The 16,618-nt window shown below is 31.6% G+C and overlaps 1 protein-coding gene across 1 annotated transcript in view; it reads right to left on the reverse strand.

Moving 5' to 3' along the window:
- Nucleotides 1-16,618, reverse strand: part of PIK3C3 (phosphatidylinositol 3-kinase catalytic subunit type 3) — a 183,507-nt gene that overhangs the window by 26,883 nt on the left and 140,006 nt on the right. Inside the window, exon 23 of the mRNA XM_051969692.1 lies at nucleotides 13,378-13,468. Coding sequence (XP_051825652.1) covers nucleotides 13,378-13,468 — 91 coding nt within the window. The remainder of the gene's footprint in view (nucleotides 1-13,377; nucleotides 13,469-16,618) is intronic.

A 16,618-nucleotide genomic window follows, 5' to 3' on the forward strand; every position in this document is an offset into this window, starting at 1 on the left:
CGTGTTTTGAAATGTGGTGTGTTTAAAATAACTACAGCAAGACATAAGGTTAAATGCAATTAACAAATAATATAATTTCAAAGTTAAATATGAGTTTTAATTTAGTTACCTAAATTCCGGATTAAACATAACCTCAAACATGATTTTCTCATTTCTGGAAATGCAACAGTTACATTGCTACTAAGTACAGAATCTTTCTTATTGTGTAAGACATTTCTGTGACTACCAATTCACAAGGACAATCACTGGAAAACTAAAGAAATAATCTTCCTTAAAATCTCTAGTACTGATACTCTCTTAGTTAAGTAGTAAGGAGAAATAAAATATTCCAGAAGAAAAGGGATCCAGTGTGCTAAGAAAGAATATAATGAATTATTATTGTATAGATGTTATTTTTGGTTCATTTGCTATCAATACTAATTCATATTTACTGGGGATTGGAAAGTGTACAAGATGCTAAAGGAAAACTACTATTTCTGCATTGGTGGTAGTAGAGAATACAGAATCCAGAGCAGAGAAAGATACATTAAGGAGATTGATATTATCTCCCTCCCAAACTGCAAATATGCATTTAATAAATAAGCATAAAGCTAAAATGCCATTTCTGAATCATAGTCAATTCTCAACTTTTGCAAAGGTAAAGTTTCTAGAAAATGGCACAAAATCAAAACCACAAATATTGATATATATACTGAAACCATGGGAAATAGGAGTCATTAACTTCCAATGACAGCTAAAACAATACACTTTTGCTAGATATCTGAAAATACACTTTTATCCATACAATTTTTAATAATTTTGACAATATGTGCTTTTCCTAAAAATGTAACCAAGAAATAACCAATAAAATGCAGTATACAAAATAAAATTGTTCGTGTGCAAAACATTTTTTGTTAGTAATCCTTTAGAGTTCTGTAATGTCTAGTATTAATGTCTAAATTAAAAACCAAACATTAATTTCAGGCAAAATTAATTTTTTCATAACATATGAAATATATATATGTCCTACAATAGATTTTACGTGCAAGCATCTTGTCAAAAAATTTTCCTACTATGTTATGAAAATGCTTGTTTTATTCCATAAATTTAAAATAAATCAAAATTAAAGTAACAATTCTCTTAGACAAATGTATATTATTGCTTTTATATATTCTTCCTCATATTCTACCATAGTGCTTTAAAAAAAAACAAAAAAAACCACTTTGATTTGAGCTGGTCATGCACATTTCAAAGCTTTGATTCCCAAAGTTTGGGATAAATAAGATTACCTTTTCCTATACTATATACCATTTCATGATTTTAAAGATGATAAGTTGCATGTCTAGATACAATATACAAACACAAAAAACAGATGATATATTATGGTGTTAAACTTTTCCATTTTTCTTAATCATGACGTTAATTTTCTCTTATTTTAAAGAATTTTAAATTTAATATTATAGGCCATGGAGTCTTTGAAATAATATATTTCATGCATCATTTCTATTAGCAGTTATATAAAAATGTATTTTCGAAAATAAGCTACATCCCAAAATGTATTGCACATGGCCTAGTTACACAGTGCTGACAGAACTGAACCGCATAGCCACACACACACACACACACACACACGCACACGCACAAATTCTTCCTAAACTAATAGCTCTGTATCCTTGATCCTATCCCTCAATCCCTCAAACTTCCTTCAGGATTTTTCTCTCGTCAGCCTTTTCTCTCCTGAATCCTCAGTATCTTTCTCTTTACTGCTGCCTACATATAATGCTCAGGTTTCCTTATCCTGTGGATTATTTTTTGGAAACATTTCCCAAGCTGCCTCATCTTTTCCATTCCCAAATTATTATCTTAGTTCAGACTGTACCACTGATAAGTACTATTCTACAGCATCTTGATTAGTCTTTCTATTTTCACTCTCTCTGTCCCAACTTAGAACATTGCAGAATACCTTTCTTATGACTAGAGGTTGTCATGCCTTTGCTTAGTGTTACCAGTGACTCTCAAATAAATTCAAGATACTCTACAATATGGTATCAAATTACCTTCTCAGCTCTCTCTCATTTCCTTTTCTGTACCTTATTCTAAAACCAAAATGACCTATTCTGTCCTCAAAATACTCTGCATTCTGATTGTTCTGCATCTGTTCATCATACTCTCTATATTCCAGGAATGACTTCCTTTCTTCTATTTACCTGTTGAATTTCTAAACATATTTTAAAGTCTGACCCAAATTCTCTTTTCCAAAAAGCCTTGCCGATTTCCTATGATAGTTATTACTCCCTCCAAGTCTCATTTTACTCATCTGTAAAATGGGGATAAGTACCTATTATGTGTTCCTCAGAGAACTGTTGTGAAGCTCAAATAAGATAATATATGAATCATATTTTGCACACCTAATTGTCAGTTATCATTATAATTATAATTTCATTTTTATTTTTTAATGGAATTCAGATAAAAACCATCAAGGAAAAGTTACTTTCCTGCTATAATTTTTTTATACTTACTGTTCTATAGGTTACTTCACAAATCTACAAAATAGGGGCTATTTTAGTCAATGAATAAAAGCATTAAGACAAACTCATTTTCTGAAGGTTCACTGTAAGTTTCCTGATTACAATTCCAGTAATAGAGAGGAAAAAAGGAATGACATATACCTTACCCTATTCCCCTAGGATTTTGATTTCTTCTGCTAGGTTTTTGAAAGTTTTTCAATCCATGCAACTTAAAAACTGAATATTTGCTATGATGATGTCTATTAAAAATGCTGCTCGTGAGGTCTTATGAATCAATATTATGTCTGAGTAACGATGTTCTATGTAACAGTTCTGTCTGTGATAATGATTAGGTTCCAGTACAGTTACAGATTAAATTCTTAAGGGTATTTTGAGGTCTATTTTTCAACAGGGGGGATTTGAAATAGACAAGTCCATAGAAGATAGCAAGCCTCTGATATACAGTACCAGGTCTTATCTACTAAGTATTTGGTAGGTGATAAATTTTTACAGCTTGAATTCAGGTGTTAAATAGTTTACTATCTCCTTGTATAATATATATTAATTTTGGACTCCCAAAGAATATTCCTTATGCAATTTTTGGGAGTAATGACATGGACCCCTGCCACAACAAACCTCTCAAATTTCATAAGCAAATGCACATGATTTAGCCATTGATTTGAGTCATCTTTGTATGCAAAATGTGCATGTTGCCCATGGCTCATGAAGATCCTTTTTCATATTCAACAAATTCAATGGTATATACTTATCATTAGCTTGACTTTTTCCTGCTTTGAAAATATCTGTTAAAATTTTCTTCTTTTCTTTAACTGCCACAGATTGTTAATAGACTCTGTTTCATTAATTTTGTATTGCATTATATTAAGATATTTTTCAATCAATCAGATTTATTTTACAGCTTTCAAATCATATAAGATTTCTATTATGTAGGTGTTTTTAAGCTTCAATTTTAGGATGCATTAAGTTTTAAAAGATTTGAGCCAAAGTCTTCTTAAAAGCTGTGTACTGAGAAGAGATTTAAGTATTGATTAATCCACTGGTTCAATGTGATATCTGTTCAAACACTTCAGTTTCTCTCTTTTCTTAGCATATATTAAAGCATTGTACACTTGGCAATTTTGTATTAAATAAAAATTTATATGAGATGAGAGAGGTATTATTATTATTATAATGACAAGAATCATGCAAATTTAACTAAACTTTAGGTCGCAACTAGTGCTTAGTGAAATCCCTTATATAATGCCTTTTTTTCCCCCTGAGGCAAATGGGGTTAAGTGACTTGCCCAGGATCACACAGCTGGGAAATGTTAAGTGTCGGAGGACAGATTTGAAATATAGTGCTTTTAGTAAATATATCCTGTGACTATTTATTGTTAAATATGATAGAGAAACTTAAAAAAAAAATCTGAACTGATCTTTTTAAATGAAAATTTTTTTTGTAATATAATTTTGTTTAAGCATCAACAAACAAAAATCTGTCCAAAAAGTTTGAATTTTTCTAGATTGGGATTTCTTAAAGTAGACAAATAGGAGACACTACAATCAAATTAAAAATATATTCAGCACCCATTTTGAACCCAGTACTGAACTGTTTTCAAATTTCTAACATTTTTGTTTTTAGCTTTATAAACTTGAATTTACATGCTGTCCACATTATAGGCCAATTACTTCTCTTCTGTCTTACATTTATTTCACTTATAACATAACTAGTATATCCACACTTCTGTAACAAAAACAATTATAACTAAAAGTTATAACTAAAAAGACAACCACCCACACCCACACCCAGACATCTAACATTTAGTAGTTTTTCTACTTCCAAACTTAAATTAATCAACTACACAATCCAAAAGGACTTTATTCTTTTTGAAAATTTTTTTTTAAAAAATGAGTAAACAATGACGTTTTCTTATTATACAAACTGTCTAATCTGTACTTACTTTTGTAGGAATAACATGACAAAAACTGGTATTTTCCATTCATATACTTCAACTAGAATATTTTACAGGTATTAGACAGAAGTGATGACTAGGCAATATGTTTTCAGTTACATGTGGAGGTTGATAACTTTTTTTTTTTTTTTTTTTAAGAATTTTGTACTTCTGGCAATTAGAGATAATTCCATCTCAGATGACTCCCCTGGCCACCATATTCAGGTATTAGACATTATTTAATAAGTTGGGAAAGAAACAGCTTCATTTTCCTACAGACAATCTGTAACTACTTAATCCATGTCTAATGGTAGAGAGCCTAAGGCTCATATTTTCTTTGCCTCAGTCAGAACTGTCTACTGTCTTTTTTTCATTCTTAGGAATTTACCTTATTTCACTTTAAAGACAGAAAAAGTAGCTTGAAATTCGTGATCTGCCTCAGAAGTATGTAATTTTCTTGTTACTAAAAGACTGTACAAGGATAGACCCTTAGAAAAACATCTCTCTTATTTATATTGAATATTCAACCTGTCTTTGATAGCAGGACAATCTATAAATTTGCTCTCTCAAGTCTTACATACTCAATATATAAGGTTATTCACAACAAACAAAAAGCTGAAATTCATTTACAGAGCTAAATTCATTATCTTTCCTGAAAAGTTTAAATGCAATTTTTACTCTTTTGACTACAAAGCTCAAAGCAGCATTTGAAAACACTATTTAACATCTATTAATACAAAAGGAGTTAAGATTTTCACTCGAAATAATTTATTGTTTTGTATCTCTTAAGTAATAATGCCTTTTAATAACATAATTAAAGTCCCCTTAGAAATATCCATATTAACAAAAATTCTTTCCTTCTACACATTTCCTAAAGGCTTAATCACACAGACACACAAAATACAATAACAAAACACAATTTTGATTCCTCAAGTTAAAATGAAAAGTTTTAATCTAATCATCATTTTCTTGCTGAGTTCACTTGATTATTTTAGCAGAACTAGATAATTTTTTCTCTTGCCTTGAATAAAGCCTAGAATCAAAAATATAGAACATTTTAACAGAAGCAAATGATTATAATTGAAGCTTTCAATTACATAAAAAAAATTAAACAAAAGAAGTCTCTTACCTGTCATACAACATGGATACTAGTGAAACAAAAAAGAAATATATTGCTAATCTTTCCATGAATATGATATTATGGTCTGAATGGCTATTGAGTTTACAGACACCAAACAGAATTTAATTTTACAAGTCAGTCCAAAATGAATCTTTAGCTAATTTGGAGTTGTATGAAATATATAGAGATTTTTTTGTTTAAATTTAAGAAATATTGATTCAGAAGCTGAAAACATCTATTTAATTCTTCCACAAAAAGTATAGTATTATCTTATTAAATGACTTTGAACAATCTTGTCATGGTTGAAAGGCTCATTCCTTATGATTCAAATTTATTATAATCTATGTTCTACCTTTGTATTCCTATATGAAGCCTTTATAGGTATTTTTTTTTTAATTAGAGATAAATTTAAGCACACTGAGTCTGTCTTTAAAACATCTACTATTCATTTTGTTCACACACACATAGTAATTCTTTGAAAACTAGTACTCCATTTACAATCTCCTAAAAAGAATATCTGTTCTTAATGGTATCACTCACCAATCATACAAAATAACAGCTTAGCACTGCTACTAACCCACTGACATATTTATTTTTGCACATTTTACTAATATGGGGGAGAATATGAATGCTTCATAAGGTGAATAGGCATGGATAGGTTGTGATGTGCATTATCACTGAAATATCTGTATCAATGTTACAGATCTATTAAGAGAATTAAGTTTTACACAAATCAAAAGAGCAGGAAAAAAATTCCTTAACAGGATAATACTTTTTGAGTGTATTCCATCTCAGATTTATCTGTTTAAATACTCCCTCCTTAAATGAAAGGATGTCCATCCATTGGAGAATGGTTGAGTAAATTGTGGTATATGAATGTTATGGAATATTATTGTTCTGTAAGGAATGACCAGCAGGATGAATACAGAGAGGACTGGCGAGACTTACATGAACTGATGCTGAGTGAAATGAGCAGAACCAGGAGATCATTATATACCTCAACAACAATACTGTTTGAGGATGTATTCTGATGGAAGTGGATCTCTTCGATAAAGAGAGCCTTAATTGCCTAGCTGTACCAGATCTAAAATTATATTATAAAGCAGCAGTTACTAAAACCATCTGGTATTGGCTAAGAAATAGACTAGTTGATCAATGGAATAAGTTAGGTTCAAAGGACAAAACAGCCAATAACTTTAATAATATAGTGTTTGACAAACCCAAAGACACCAATTTCTGGGATAAGAATGCATTATTTGACAAAAATTGCTGGGAAAATTGGAAATCAGTATGGCAGAAACTAGGCATTGACCCACACTTAACACCGTACACCAAGATAAGGTCAAAATGGGTTCATGACCTAGGCATAAAGAATGAGATTATAAATAAATTGGAAGAGCATAGGATAGTTTACCTGTCAGACCTGTGGAAGAGGGAGGAATTTATGACCAAAGAAGAACTAGAGATCACTATTGACCACAACATAGAAAATTTTGATTATATCAAATTGAAAAGTTTTTGTACAAACAAAACAAATGCAAACAAGATTAGAAGGGAAACAATAAACTGGGAAAACATTTTTACAATCAAAGGTTCTGATAAAGGCCTCATTTCCAAAATATATAGAGAACTGACCCTAATCTATAAGAAATCAAACCATTCTCCAATTGATAAATAGTCAAAGGATATGAACAGACAATTCTCAGACGAAGAAATTGAAACTATTTATAGACATATGAAAATATGCTCCAAATCATTATTAATCAGAGAAATTCAAATTAAGACAACTCTGAGATACCACTATACACCTGTCAGATTGGCTAGAATGACAGGGAAAGATAATGGGGAATGTTGGAGGGGATGTGGGAAAACAGGGACACTGATACATTGTTGGTGGAATTGTGAACACATCCAGCCATTCTGGAGAGCAATTTGGAACTATGCTCAAAAAGTTTTCAAGCTGTGCATACCCTTTGATCCAGCAGTGTTTCTACTGGGCTTATACCCCAAAGAGATACTAAAGAAAGGAAAGGGACCTGTATGTGCCAAAATGTTTGTGGCAGCCCTGTTTGTAGTGGCTAGAAGCTGGAAAATGAATGGATGCCCATCAATTGGAGAATGGCTGGGTAAATTGTGGTATATGAATGTTATGGAATATTATTGTTCTGTAAGGAATGACCAGCAGGATGAATACAGAGAGGACTGGTGAGACTTACATGAACTGATGCTGAGTGAAATGAGCAGAACCAGGAGATCATTATATACCTAAACAATGTTACTGTTTGAGGATGTATTCTGATGGAAGTGGATCTCTTTGATAAAGAGAGCCTTAATTGATCAAAGATGGACAGAAGCAGCTACACCCAGAGAAAGAACACTGGAAATGAATATAAACTGCTTGCATTTATGTTTTTCCTCCCGGGTTATTTATACCTTCTGAATTCAATTCTCCCTGTGCAACAAGAAAACTGTTTGGTTCTGCATTCATATATTGTATCTAGGATATACTGCAACCCATTGAACATGTAAAGGACTCTTGCCATCTGGGGGGAAGGGGTGGAGGGAGGGAGGGGAAAATTCGGAACAGAAATGAATGCAAGGGATAATGCTGTAAAAAATTACCCTGGCATGCGTTCTAGCAATAAAAAATTATTTAAAAAAAAAAAAAAAAGAGAGCCTTAATTGATCAATGATGGACAGAAACAGCTACACCCAGAGAAAGAACACGGGGAGATGAATATAAACTGCTTGCATTTTTGTTTTTCTTCCCGGGTTATTTATACCTTCTGAATCCAATTCTCCCTGTGCAACAAGAAAACTGTTCGGTTCTGCACAATATATTGTATCTAGTATATACTGTAACTCATTCAACATGTAAAGGACTGCTTGCCATCTGGGGGAAGGGGTGGAGGGAGGGGAAAAATTGGAACAGAAGTGAATGCTGTAAAAAATTACCCTGGCATGCGTTCTATCAATAAAAAATTAAAAAAAAAAAAAGAAAGAAAAAAGAAAAAATAATAAATAAATGAATGAATGAATGAATGAATGAATAAATAAATAAATGCTCCCTCCTTACCTCATTTTATTCTTACTCCTGTCAAATGCCTAGAACCTTCTTTCTTCAACCCAGACTCCTAAGATGTCTCCTGGCTACCCTTAGATTAAGAAGAGAGTTGATAGTTTCTCCCCTGTACCTTATCTCCATATGGAATACTTCTGTTTCTAACATTACTTTACAGTTTTATAAAGTATGCTTTTATTTTTTACTCTTTTTTTTTTGACCTATTATTGTTGTCATTATCAATGACAATAGCAATGGCTAAAGTTCATTCACGGGCATATCCATCAAGGATCTGTAAATCAGTGGACTGTGATTATGTGCAAAACTTTTCAACCTAGTGGTTGATTTTACTTAAGTACCCTCATTAGAAAAGGTTTGTGAAAGTGTATGGGGAAGAAACCTCAATATAAAATACAATATATTATTTTGTTCAGTTCAATAAGTGTTGTCTTGATGGGCTGATGATAGTTTCTGTGGACAGCATTAAACAGCTAAATAGACTACATAAAAGAGATCTGAAGGATAGTTTCCAAAATAATTTGCTCATTTGCAAAGTAACAGATGTAAGCTATTTAATGGACCTTAGATATAATACAAAATACTTTGCTGTTTACTTAATTGTTGATTAGATTATTTGGATATCCTTTCTCCATATTACTCTAAATTATAAAGAAGGTAGGAATTATTTTTCTGTAATTTTCTTGATTAGGAAAAAAAAAAACTGGTGGAAAATGAACTGCCATTTATTTATATGACTAAAGTTGGAGGGAGAAAATAATCATTTAAAGTTGTTATTATTTTATGCTTAGCCATCCAGTGAAGTATTAAAATACTGATGATGATATTGTGCTAAAGCCAGAAATTCTGTGGGGAAAAGAAAATTCTAACAAATGAGTTTATTCTGATTATATATCAAATACCACATACCACAAAGATGAATTACAGCTTTATAAGGATTATATAAGAGTTAGAAAAATCAATACATAGAGAAAATAAGCAATATTTTTAAAAGGCAAAGAATCTTGACATACTTACATATGAACTCTGCAAATGTCCTAGACTGAAAATGATCTCTTAAAACTGTATATCACTCTATAGTTTACAGAGCACTTTTTTCATACATTTTTATTTGAAATTCATAACAATTGAAGGAAAGAAAGTAGTACTAAAACTACTATTATTTCCATTTTATGTATGAGAAAAGTGAAGTTCAGAAGTTAAGTGATTTTTTACAAGATCATTTTAACTAATATAATTTATGTTACTCAAGGAAGGACTTTCAAATAAACTTGTTATGTTGCTTCAAGTGATATGAATAATTTGCTTTTTTGCCCAAGGAACCATTAATGAAATTTAAGCAGCAAAACTTGTGACACTGGCCTGGGACTCTCAAACACTGTTAGGGTGTCTCATCCCTCAATAGGCTGATTAGGAATGCTAGGCCCAGCTGTGCTTTAGAAACATGGCTCTGGGTGAAAAGTAACCAACACACCCCTGAGTGCAGAGACTCTGGAGCAGGAACACTGCTGGCTGTGGGCTCTTGCAGGAGGGTACAGCTCTTGGTTTAGAGTTCCTGGTCAGAGGGGAGAGCAGAAGGGAAGCTTGAGGCACCAAAACTGCACCCTATGATTAGAGGTTCAGTAATACCTCTTATTAAAAATAATAATAAACTGGCTAAGAAGAAAGAATTCCACCATAGAAATTTACTATAGAATCAGGGAAGATTAGGGTTCATTTTCAGAGAAAGACACTGAAGTAAAAAAAGCTTCTACCCCATAAAAATAACATGAAATGTTCCCTGCCTAGAAAGAATTTATAGAAGAACTCAAAAAAGAATTTTAAAATCAAATGAGAGACATTGGGGAAAAACTAAAAAAAAAAAAAAAAAAATCCAGGAAAACAAGAAGATTACAGTTTTAACCAACAGAAAAAGGAGGTACAGAGTCTCAAGGATGAACATAATTCTTTGAAAACTAGAACTGGGCAAAAAGAATTCAGAGTAGTTATGAACAACCAAGAAATAGCAAAACACTATTAAAAATGGGAAAATAGAACAGAATGTGAAACATAAGAAAAACAATAGATCTGAAAAACAGATCAAGAAGAGTAAACATAAGAAAATTTGTATTGCTAGAAAGTTGGGACCAAAAAGAGAACCTAGACTCAATAATGCAGGAAATAAATCCAAGAAAATCATCCTACAGAGATAAAACATGAAAGGAAAATAAAAATAGAAAAAATTTACTGATCACCACTTCAAAGAGATCCTTTGTGGAAAACACACAGGAATACTATTGCCAAATTTTGAAACTGCCAGATCAAAGAGAAAATTTTGCAAGAAACAAGAAAAAAACAATTCAAATATGCTGGGGCTACAATTAGAATTGTACAAGTCATAACAGCAGCTACAATAAAAGCTCACAGGTCCTGGAACAAGGGTATCTATCAACAATCAAAAGAACTAGCCTGTGGCCAAAAATATCATATCCAGCAAAATTGTAGATAAAATACACATTTGCAGATTTCAAGATTTTCTATCAACCAAACCCAAACTTTTTTTTGTTTGTTTTTTGGTGAGGTAATTGGAATTAAGTGATCTGCCTAGATTCACACAACTAGGAAGTGTTAGGTGTCTGAGACCAGATTTGAACTCAGTATCTCTTGACTTCAGTGCTAGCGCTCTATCCACTGAACCATCTATCTGCCTTATAAACCCAAACTTAACACAAAAATTAACATATAAGAACCAATATTAAAAATCAATTTTAAAGAACTCAACATGGACATACTGTTTAAATATGAACAAATTGTTCATGGTCTTTTTACATGGGAAATGTATACTCCATGTTTAAGATTCACATCAACAATAGGATAGCTCATTGGCAGAGTTAACATAAAAATAGTAATCATGTTATTCAAATGAGATGCAGAGGAAGAATAGACACAGAGGCATGGTGTGGGGGGAGGAATCATAATTGTGAAAACCTTCTCACATCAGGAATGGATTCAATAGGCAACACTACATATATATCATGAAGGGGAATACCATTCTCTAAGATCTATAAAGAAATAAGGGGGGGAAGGATGGGTGGATGGGGAAGCAAATGGTGAGGGAAGAAGACAAAGGAGGACCCTTGGGTGGGGGTGGTTAAGTAATAGCAAGACAAGTTAAGGAACAGAATTGAGTCAGGAGGCATAGGAAAGGTACACGAGCATGCACGTGCATGCTCACACACGTACGTGTGTGTGTGTGTGTGTGTGTGTGTATGATGGGGACAAAAGGGGAAAAAAAGAATAAAGTAAATAAGGTGTGCAGCAGAGAACCAAAAAACAATTTACAAGGAAGTAAAGAAAAAATAGATATTCATGAATATAATTTCTTCTACTAATATATACACTTTATTGATCTGGTAATTTCTTGTTTTATATTTTGAATCCTCCCTGATATTCTGCTGGGCACATGACAATGTTCTCTTTTTGTTTTGCTTTATTTTGTTTTGTTTTCCTTTTCTGTTTTTCTTACTGTTTTTTTTTTCAAATAAAATAAATTTTAAAAAAACTCATTTTGTGATATGATACATTTTAAAATATTCTGTCACATTTTCTATAACATCATTTTGTTGGGAAAATTATAGGATTTTAGCTATTAACAAAATGTATATAATAGAAAACAATTGTTTTCTTGAAATGCCCTCTTTGAAAAAAAAATTGTTTTAAAATCCATTTAACTGAGCCAAAACCCCAGAGATATTAGTAGGATGTATAGCAATAGAAAAAGTGCGTGCTTCTTCTAAAAACTATCAATATATATTTTTAAAAATTCACAATAAAATATATAACTAATCAAATATCTGGGAAAAAAAGAATATTTTCAAATGAAAAGGTTTTTTTTTCCCCCAAATTGAAATAGATATGGACCTAATAAAGAAGAGTACTGTATCTTAATTGGCAGAAGAAATTGGATATTTCACTTGACAAATGCTGTCAAGATTTTCATAAAAGACCTCAAAAAAAAAAAAAAAAAGAATACAATCAATTCGAGGAACAATGAGGCTATGACAGAGATGAATGGGATGAAAATAAGCAATAAGATAGACTAAAAAGGCAGCAGATGCCAAAAGGACAGAAACTTTTGAAATCTGGTGTAACAGCTGAATATAGTAAAGGAAATTTATATCAGCCAATTATATTTTTTGATGGATGAGCTATAGTCAATGTCAAAAAATAAAATTACAAAAAACAAAACATGTCAAAAGCCAGTGTCATGAATCGTCTATATGGTCTTGGCAGGAACACGCTTCTCTACTTAAACATCCACAAGTTGGATAAAAGAATTTATGGAATTCTGTATCATAATCTTAACTATAAGACTAAGAAATAACAAAAAAACACATTCCCAAAGTTACTTTCTGTCGTGATAAAAATGAATGCTAAGATGAGATTATATGAAAATGATATGTAACATAAAGGCAAAGTAAACATATAGGCAAAACACATGGCTGGGATAATAAAAGAGAAAATGTCCACTTTTATTTTATTAGTATCTAATACAGAGACCTGGAAACTATTTAAGCAGTTATATTAGGACTTGTTGATTATTTGCAATGAGTTCCACAAGCATTCTACCCAGGCAGCTCCATTCCTAAAGTCATGCCATCTTCTTTTGTCAATTTTACCATTCAAATAATCTTATAAATTACAACATCTCCATGGCTTTATCTGTTAATATTTTCTGAAAAAAGAAGCTTCATAGTTTACCTTTTTTACAGTCTTATCTGGTTCAAGAGCAATATCTGGAATGTTGGCATCCACCATAAGAGAAAACAAGTTCAAAATTAGGTTGGAATACCTAAAAAGATCAGGAATAAGAGAAGAAAGGAAGAAAAAGGTAAAGTCAGTATTCTGCATTTCTCTCATATCAACAATTCATGACATAGAAATAAACATTTTCTTTTTTAAACAATAAATAAACAATTTCTTTTTTTCTGGCAACCATCATTTCAAGTAAATTAAAAGATTAAATGAGAAAATAACTTGCAAATCTCAATGCGCAATATAAATGTTAGCTAGATAGCACTATAATTATTATTAAGATATCTAGATCATTCATAAAATACCTTTACTCTATGACAGCTTGGTACAAGACATTAATTATACTGCTATTCTCTAACTCTCTGGTGAATTGGAACCTAAACTCCTGGAAGGAGTCTTAGACCAAACATTACCGGGATAAATCCTCTCCATTATGAAGTTTGTCAGCATTTCTGGCAATGCTTGTTATAAAGGATGAAACATAGCTAATACATTCTCATAAGGACAATATTTAATTTCAAATGCATATTTGACAGCTAGAGTACAATATCACTTATTCCTGCTGAAAAGGGCCTTCTATAATACCAGCTTTTACACAGTTGAATGTAACACTTATGGCTGAAGTATGTGTCTGATAAACACTTGTTGACTAATAGAGTGGTGGAGGGGAGAATACCTAGTAAATTTTTGTATGCAAAGTAGAACCAGACAAAATATGACCTGAAGACATTAATATAGTTGAAGTATAAGTTAGAGAAATCAGGAAACTAAAACTTAACCTAGTAATGCAAGGGGAAGGAGATGGAAGAGAAAGAAAGAATTTGATTTTTAAAATCAAATTAGACATTCTTTTACATAAATCCTTGGGGAGGAAAATATATATCTTTAAGCATGTGCTTCATATGGATGTCTGACAGTAAAGTGCCTCGTCCCTAGATAAAAGTAGTACAAATTTTAATTTTATTCTCCATTTCTCTAAACTAAAAGGAGTTGATCATTTGGAGATATCTATTTTATGGGCATTTTTCATTTGCAAACTCACTATTGTAATAGTAGGTTTGTATTGAACTTTTTTCTTCCTTTAATAAGGAAGTTTAAATATTCAAAGAATGAAAAGTACAAGATATATCATAGAAGACTCCATCATAAATTAGTACTAGCGGAGAAAATCACTAGTGTATGATAACGATACTTGGAATATAATGGTAATGTAAGTTCTAGTAACAAAATGACCATCTAAATCCTAAATTGCCCATTTAACATTTTCAAAAATTTATGTTACCTATGAAAGTCAGCAAAGCCTATATTAAATTTTTTTATCCTGATAAAGTCTTTTAGTCTTCACTAAAAATAAACCTTAGGCAATTAACTTTTCTCTTACAGAAGAAAACATTACTTAGTAAATTGGGTGTAGCTTAGAGAATTTGGATCTCAGAAAGTGATTGACAAAGGATTTCTGTGTGAGGTTAAACCAATCACTCAGTTAATCTGAAGTTCAATGGCCACAGCAGGTATTTAAAAAAAAAAAAAGTACACTTCAATTATTTCTCCTTTTAAAAAATAATATCTAATAGCTAATTGTTAAAACTAAAGATATATAAACACAAGTTTTTCACAAATAGATTGTAGGCATTCTAAGTAGATGGAAGGAGCAAAGTAGGCAGGGGCTGGCAGAAAAGGAATGAGAACTATGCTTGTCAACTCCAGTGGTACTTCCAACTAGAAGTTGTTATTCCTTCCAGTCCTGTTTCTTTATATATATTTTGCATATGTATGAATGTATGTATGGCTTTGTATCACCAACACTTATTGCCTGCCTTATATTAAGAAGATGTCCAATAAATACTTGTTGAATGGAGTAATGTTTGGAGGGAATGAGTGATTGAAAAAATTATTGCATATTATATGATTAATTTAAGTATAAATCTAAATGGATGTGTTGATATATAAAATTAAGTTGGCTATAGGGTTTCACTGTATTTAAAAGTAAATATATGGAAAGACATTAAAACCCTCACTTTATTTGATATCTAAAATTGCCCTATTTTTTTAACTAAGATAAAACCTGTCAAATCAGTTACATTTTTCCCTTTTCACATCTGTGTTTATACTTTATGCCACTGTGTAAGCATCCCATTCTATCTCCACCTTATTTTTATTGCTTAGAATTGCTCTATGCTGATAATGGCTTCAAAGATTTCTAATAACCTTTAAATCTGTTTTTCTGGCCATGGCTGCTCCATTTAATATGTACTTTCTATTCTGTATCACTGCCCTCTCACTTAATGCTTTTACATCTGTCAGCATTAACTTATACTTTCCATTTATTGGACCAGTCACCAGTGCAATCCTCAGTGAATCTGTTGGTCATACTGTCTTTCATCATTAACTATAAGTTTTTTTTTTTTTCTCCCTTAAGTTAGTATACAGTTTTTAAATGGATGCTTTTGTATTGGATTTAATCTTTATCTCAGGCACATTTTTGAAAAATGAAAATAGAGAAAATATCCTTTCAGATACTATACTGAGGAACTCAGCATAACTGAATGGGAGTTTTTAATCATCTTTTTTTCTTTTTTCCTTCATTTTCCAATATATTTTAGAATGAAGTTTAAACATTTTGTTAATTGAAGAGCTTAATTAATAAGCTCTGTCTATCAAGGGAGAGTAGTATACACACATTATGCATACACACATTAATTACCCGTTTTAATTCTTGGTCCATTATTTAGAAACACAACATTTTATTAGGCATGTTGTAGCAGTGTTGAAAGGTGGACTAGCTATTTGTAATCTGATGTGGTCATTTAGCAGATAATGCTAGTTTTCTTGAGACTGGTTCCCTGAGGAAATATGGGCTATCAATGCACATTTTAAACACAAAAGAAAAAAGTACTGGATAATTTAGAAGACCTGGTTTCTAGTCTGATACTAACTAGCTATATGACTATGGATAAGGAATTTACCTTTCTGGGCCAAAGTTTCTCCAACATATATCATCACATTTAAAAAAAAAGTTATTTATATAGAACATATTGGACTATTAGACTTGTAAGGGAAAAGGGAAGCCTGAAGGGGGTAAGAATCCGGCATGTTTCAGCTACACTTGGCATCACACCCAGATCTTATCCTACTGCTTCTAAGCCATAGTAATATATAAATGTCCAATTAAATTCAACTGAATTTT

This window comes from Antechinus flavipes, chromosome 1, assembly GCF_016432865.1.
Source record: "Antechinus flavipes isolate AdamAnt ecotype Samford, QLD, Australia chromosome 1, AdamAnt_v2, whole genome shotgun sequence".
Classification (NCBI taxonomy): Eukaryota; Metazoa; Chordata; class Mammalia; order Dasyuromorphia; family Dasyuridae; genus Antechinus; species Antechinus flavipes.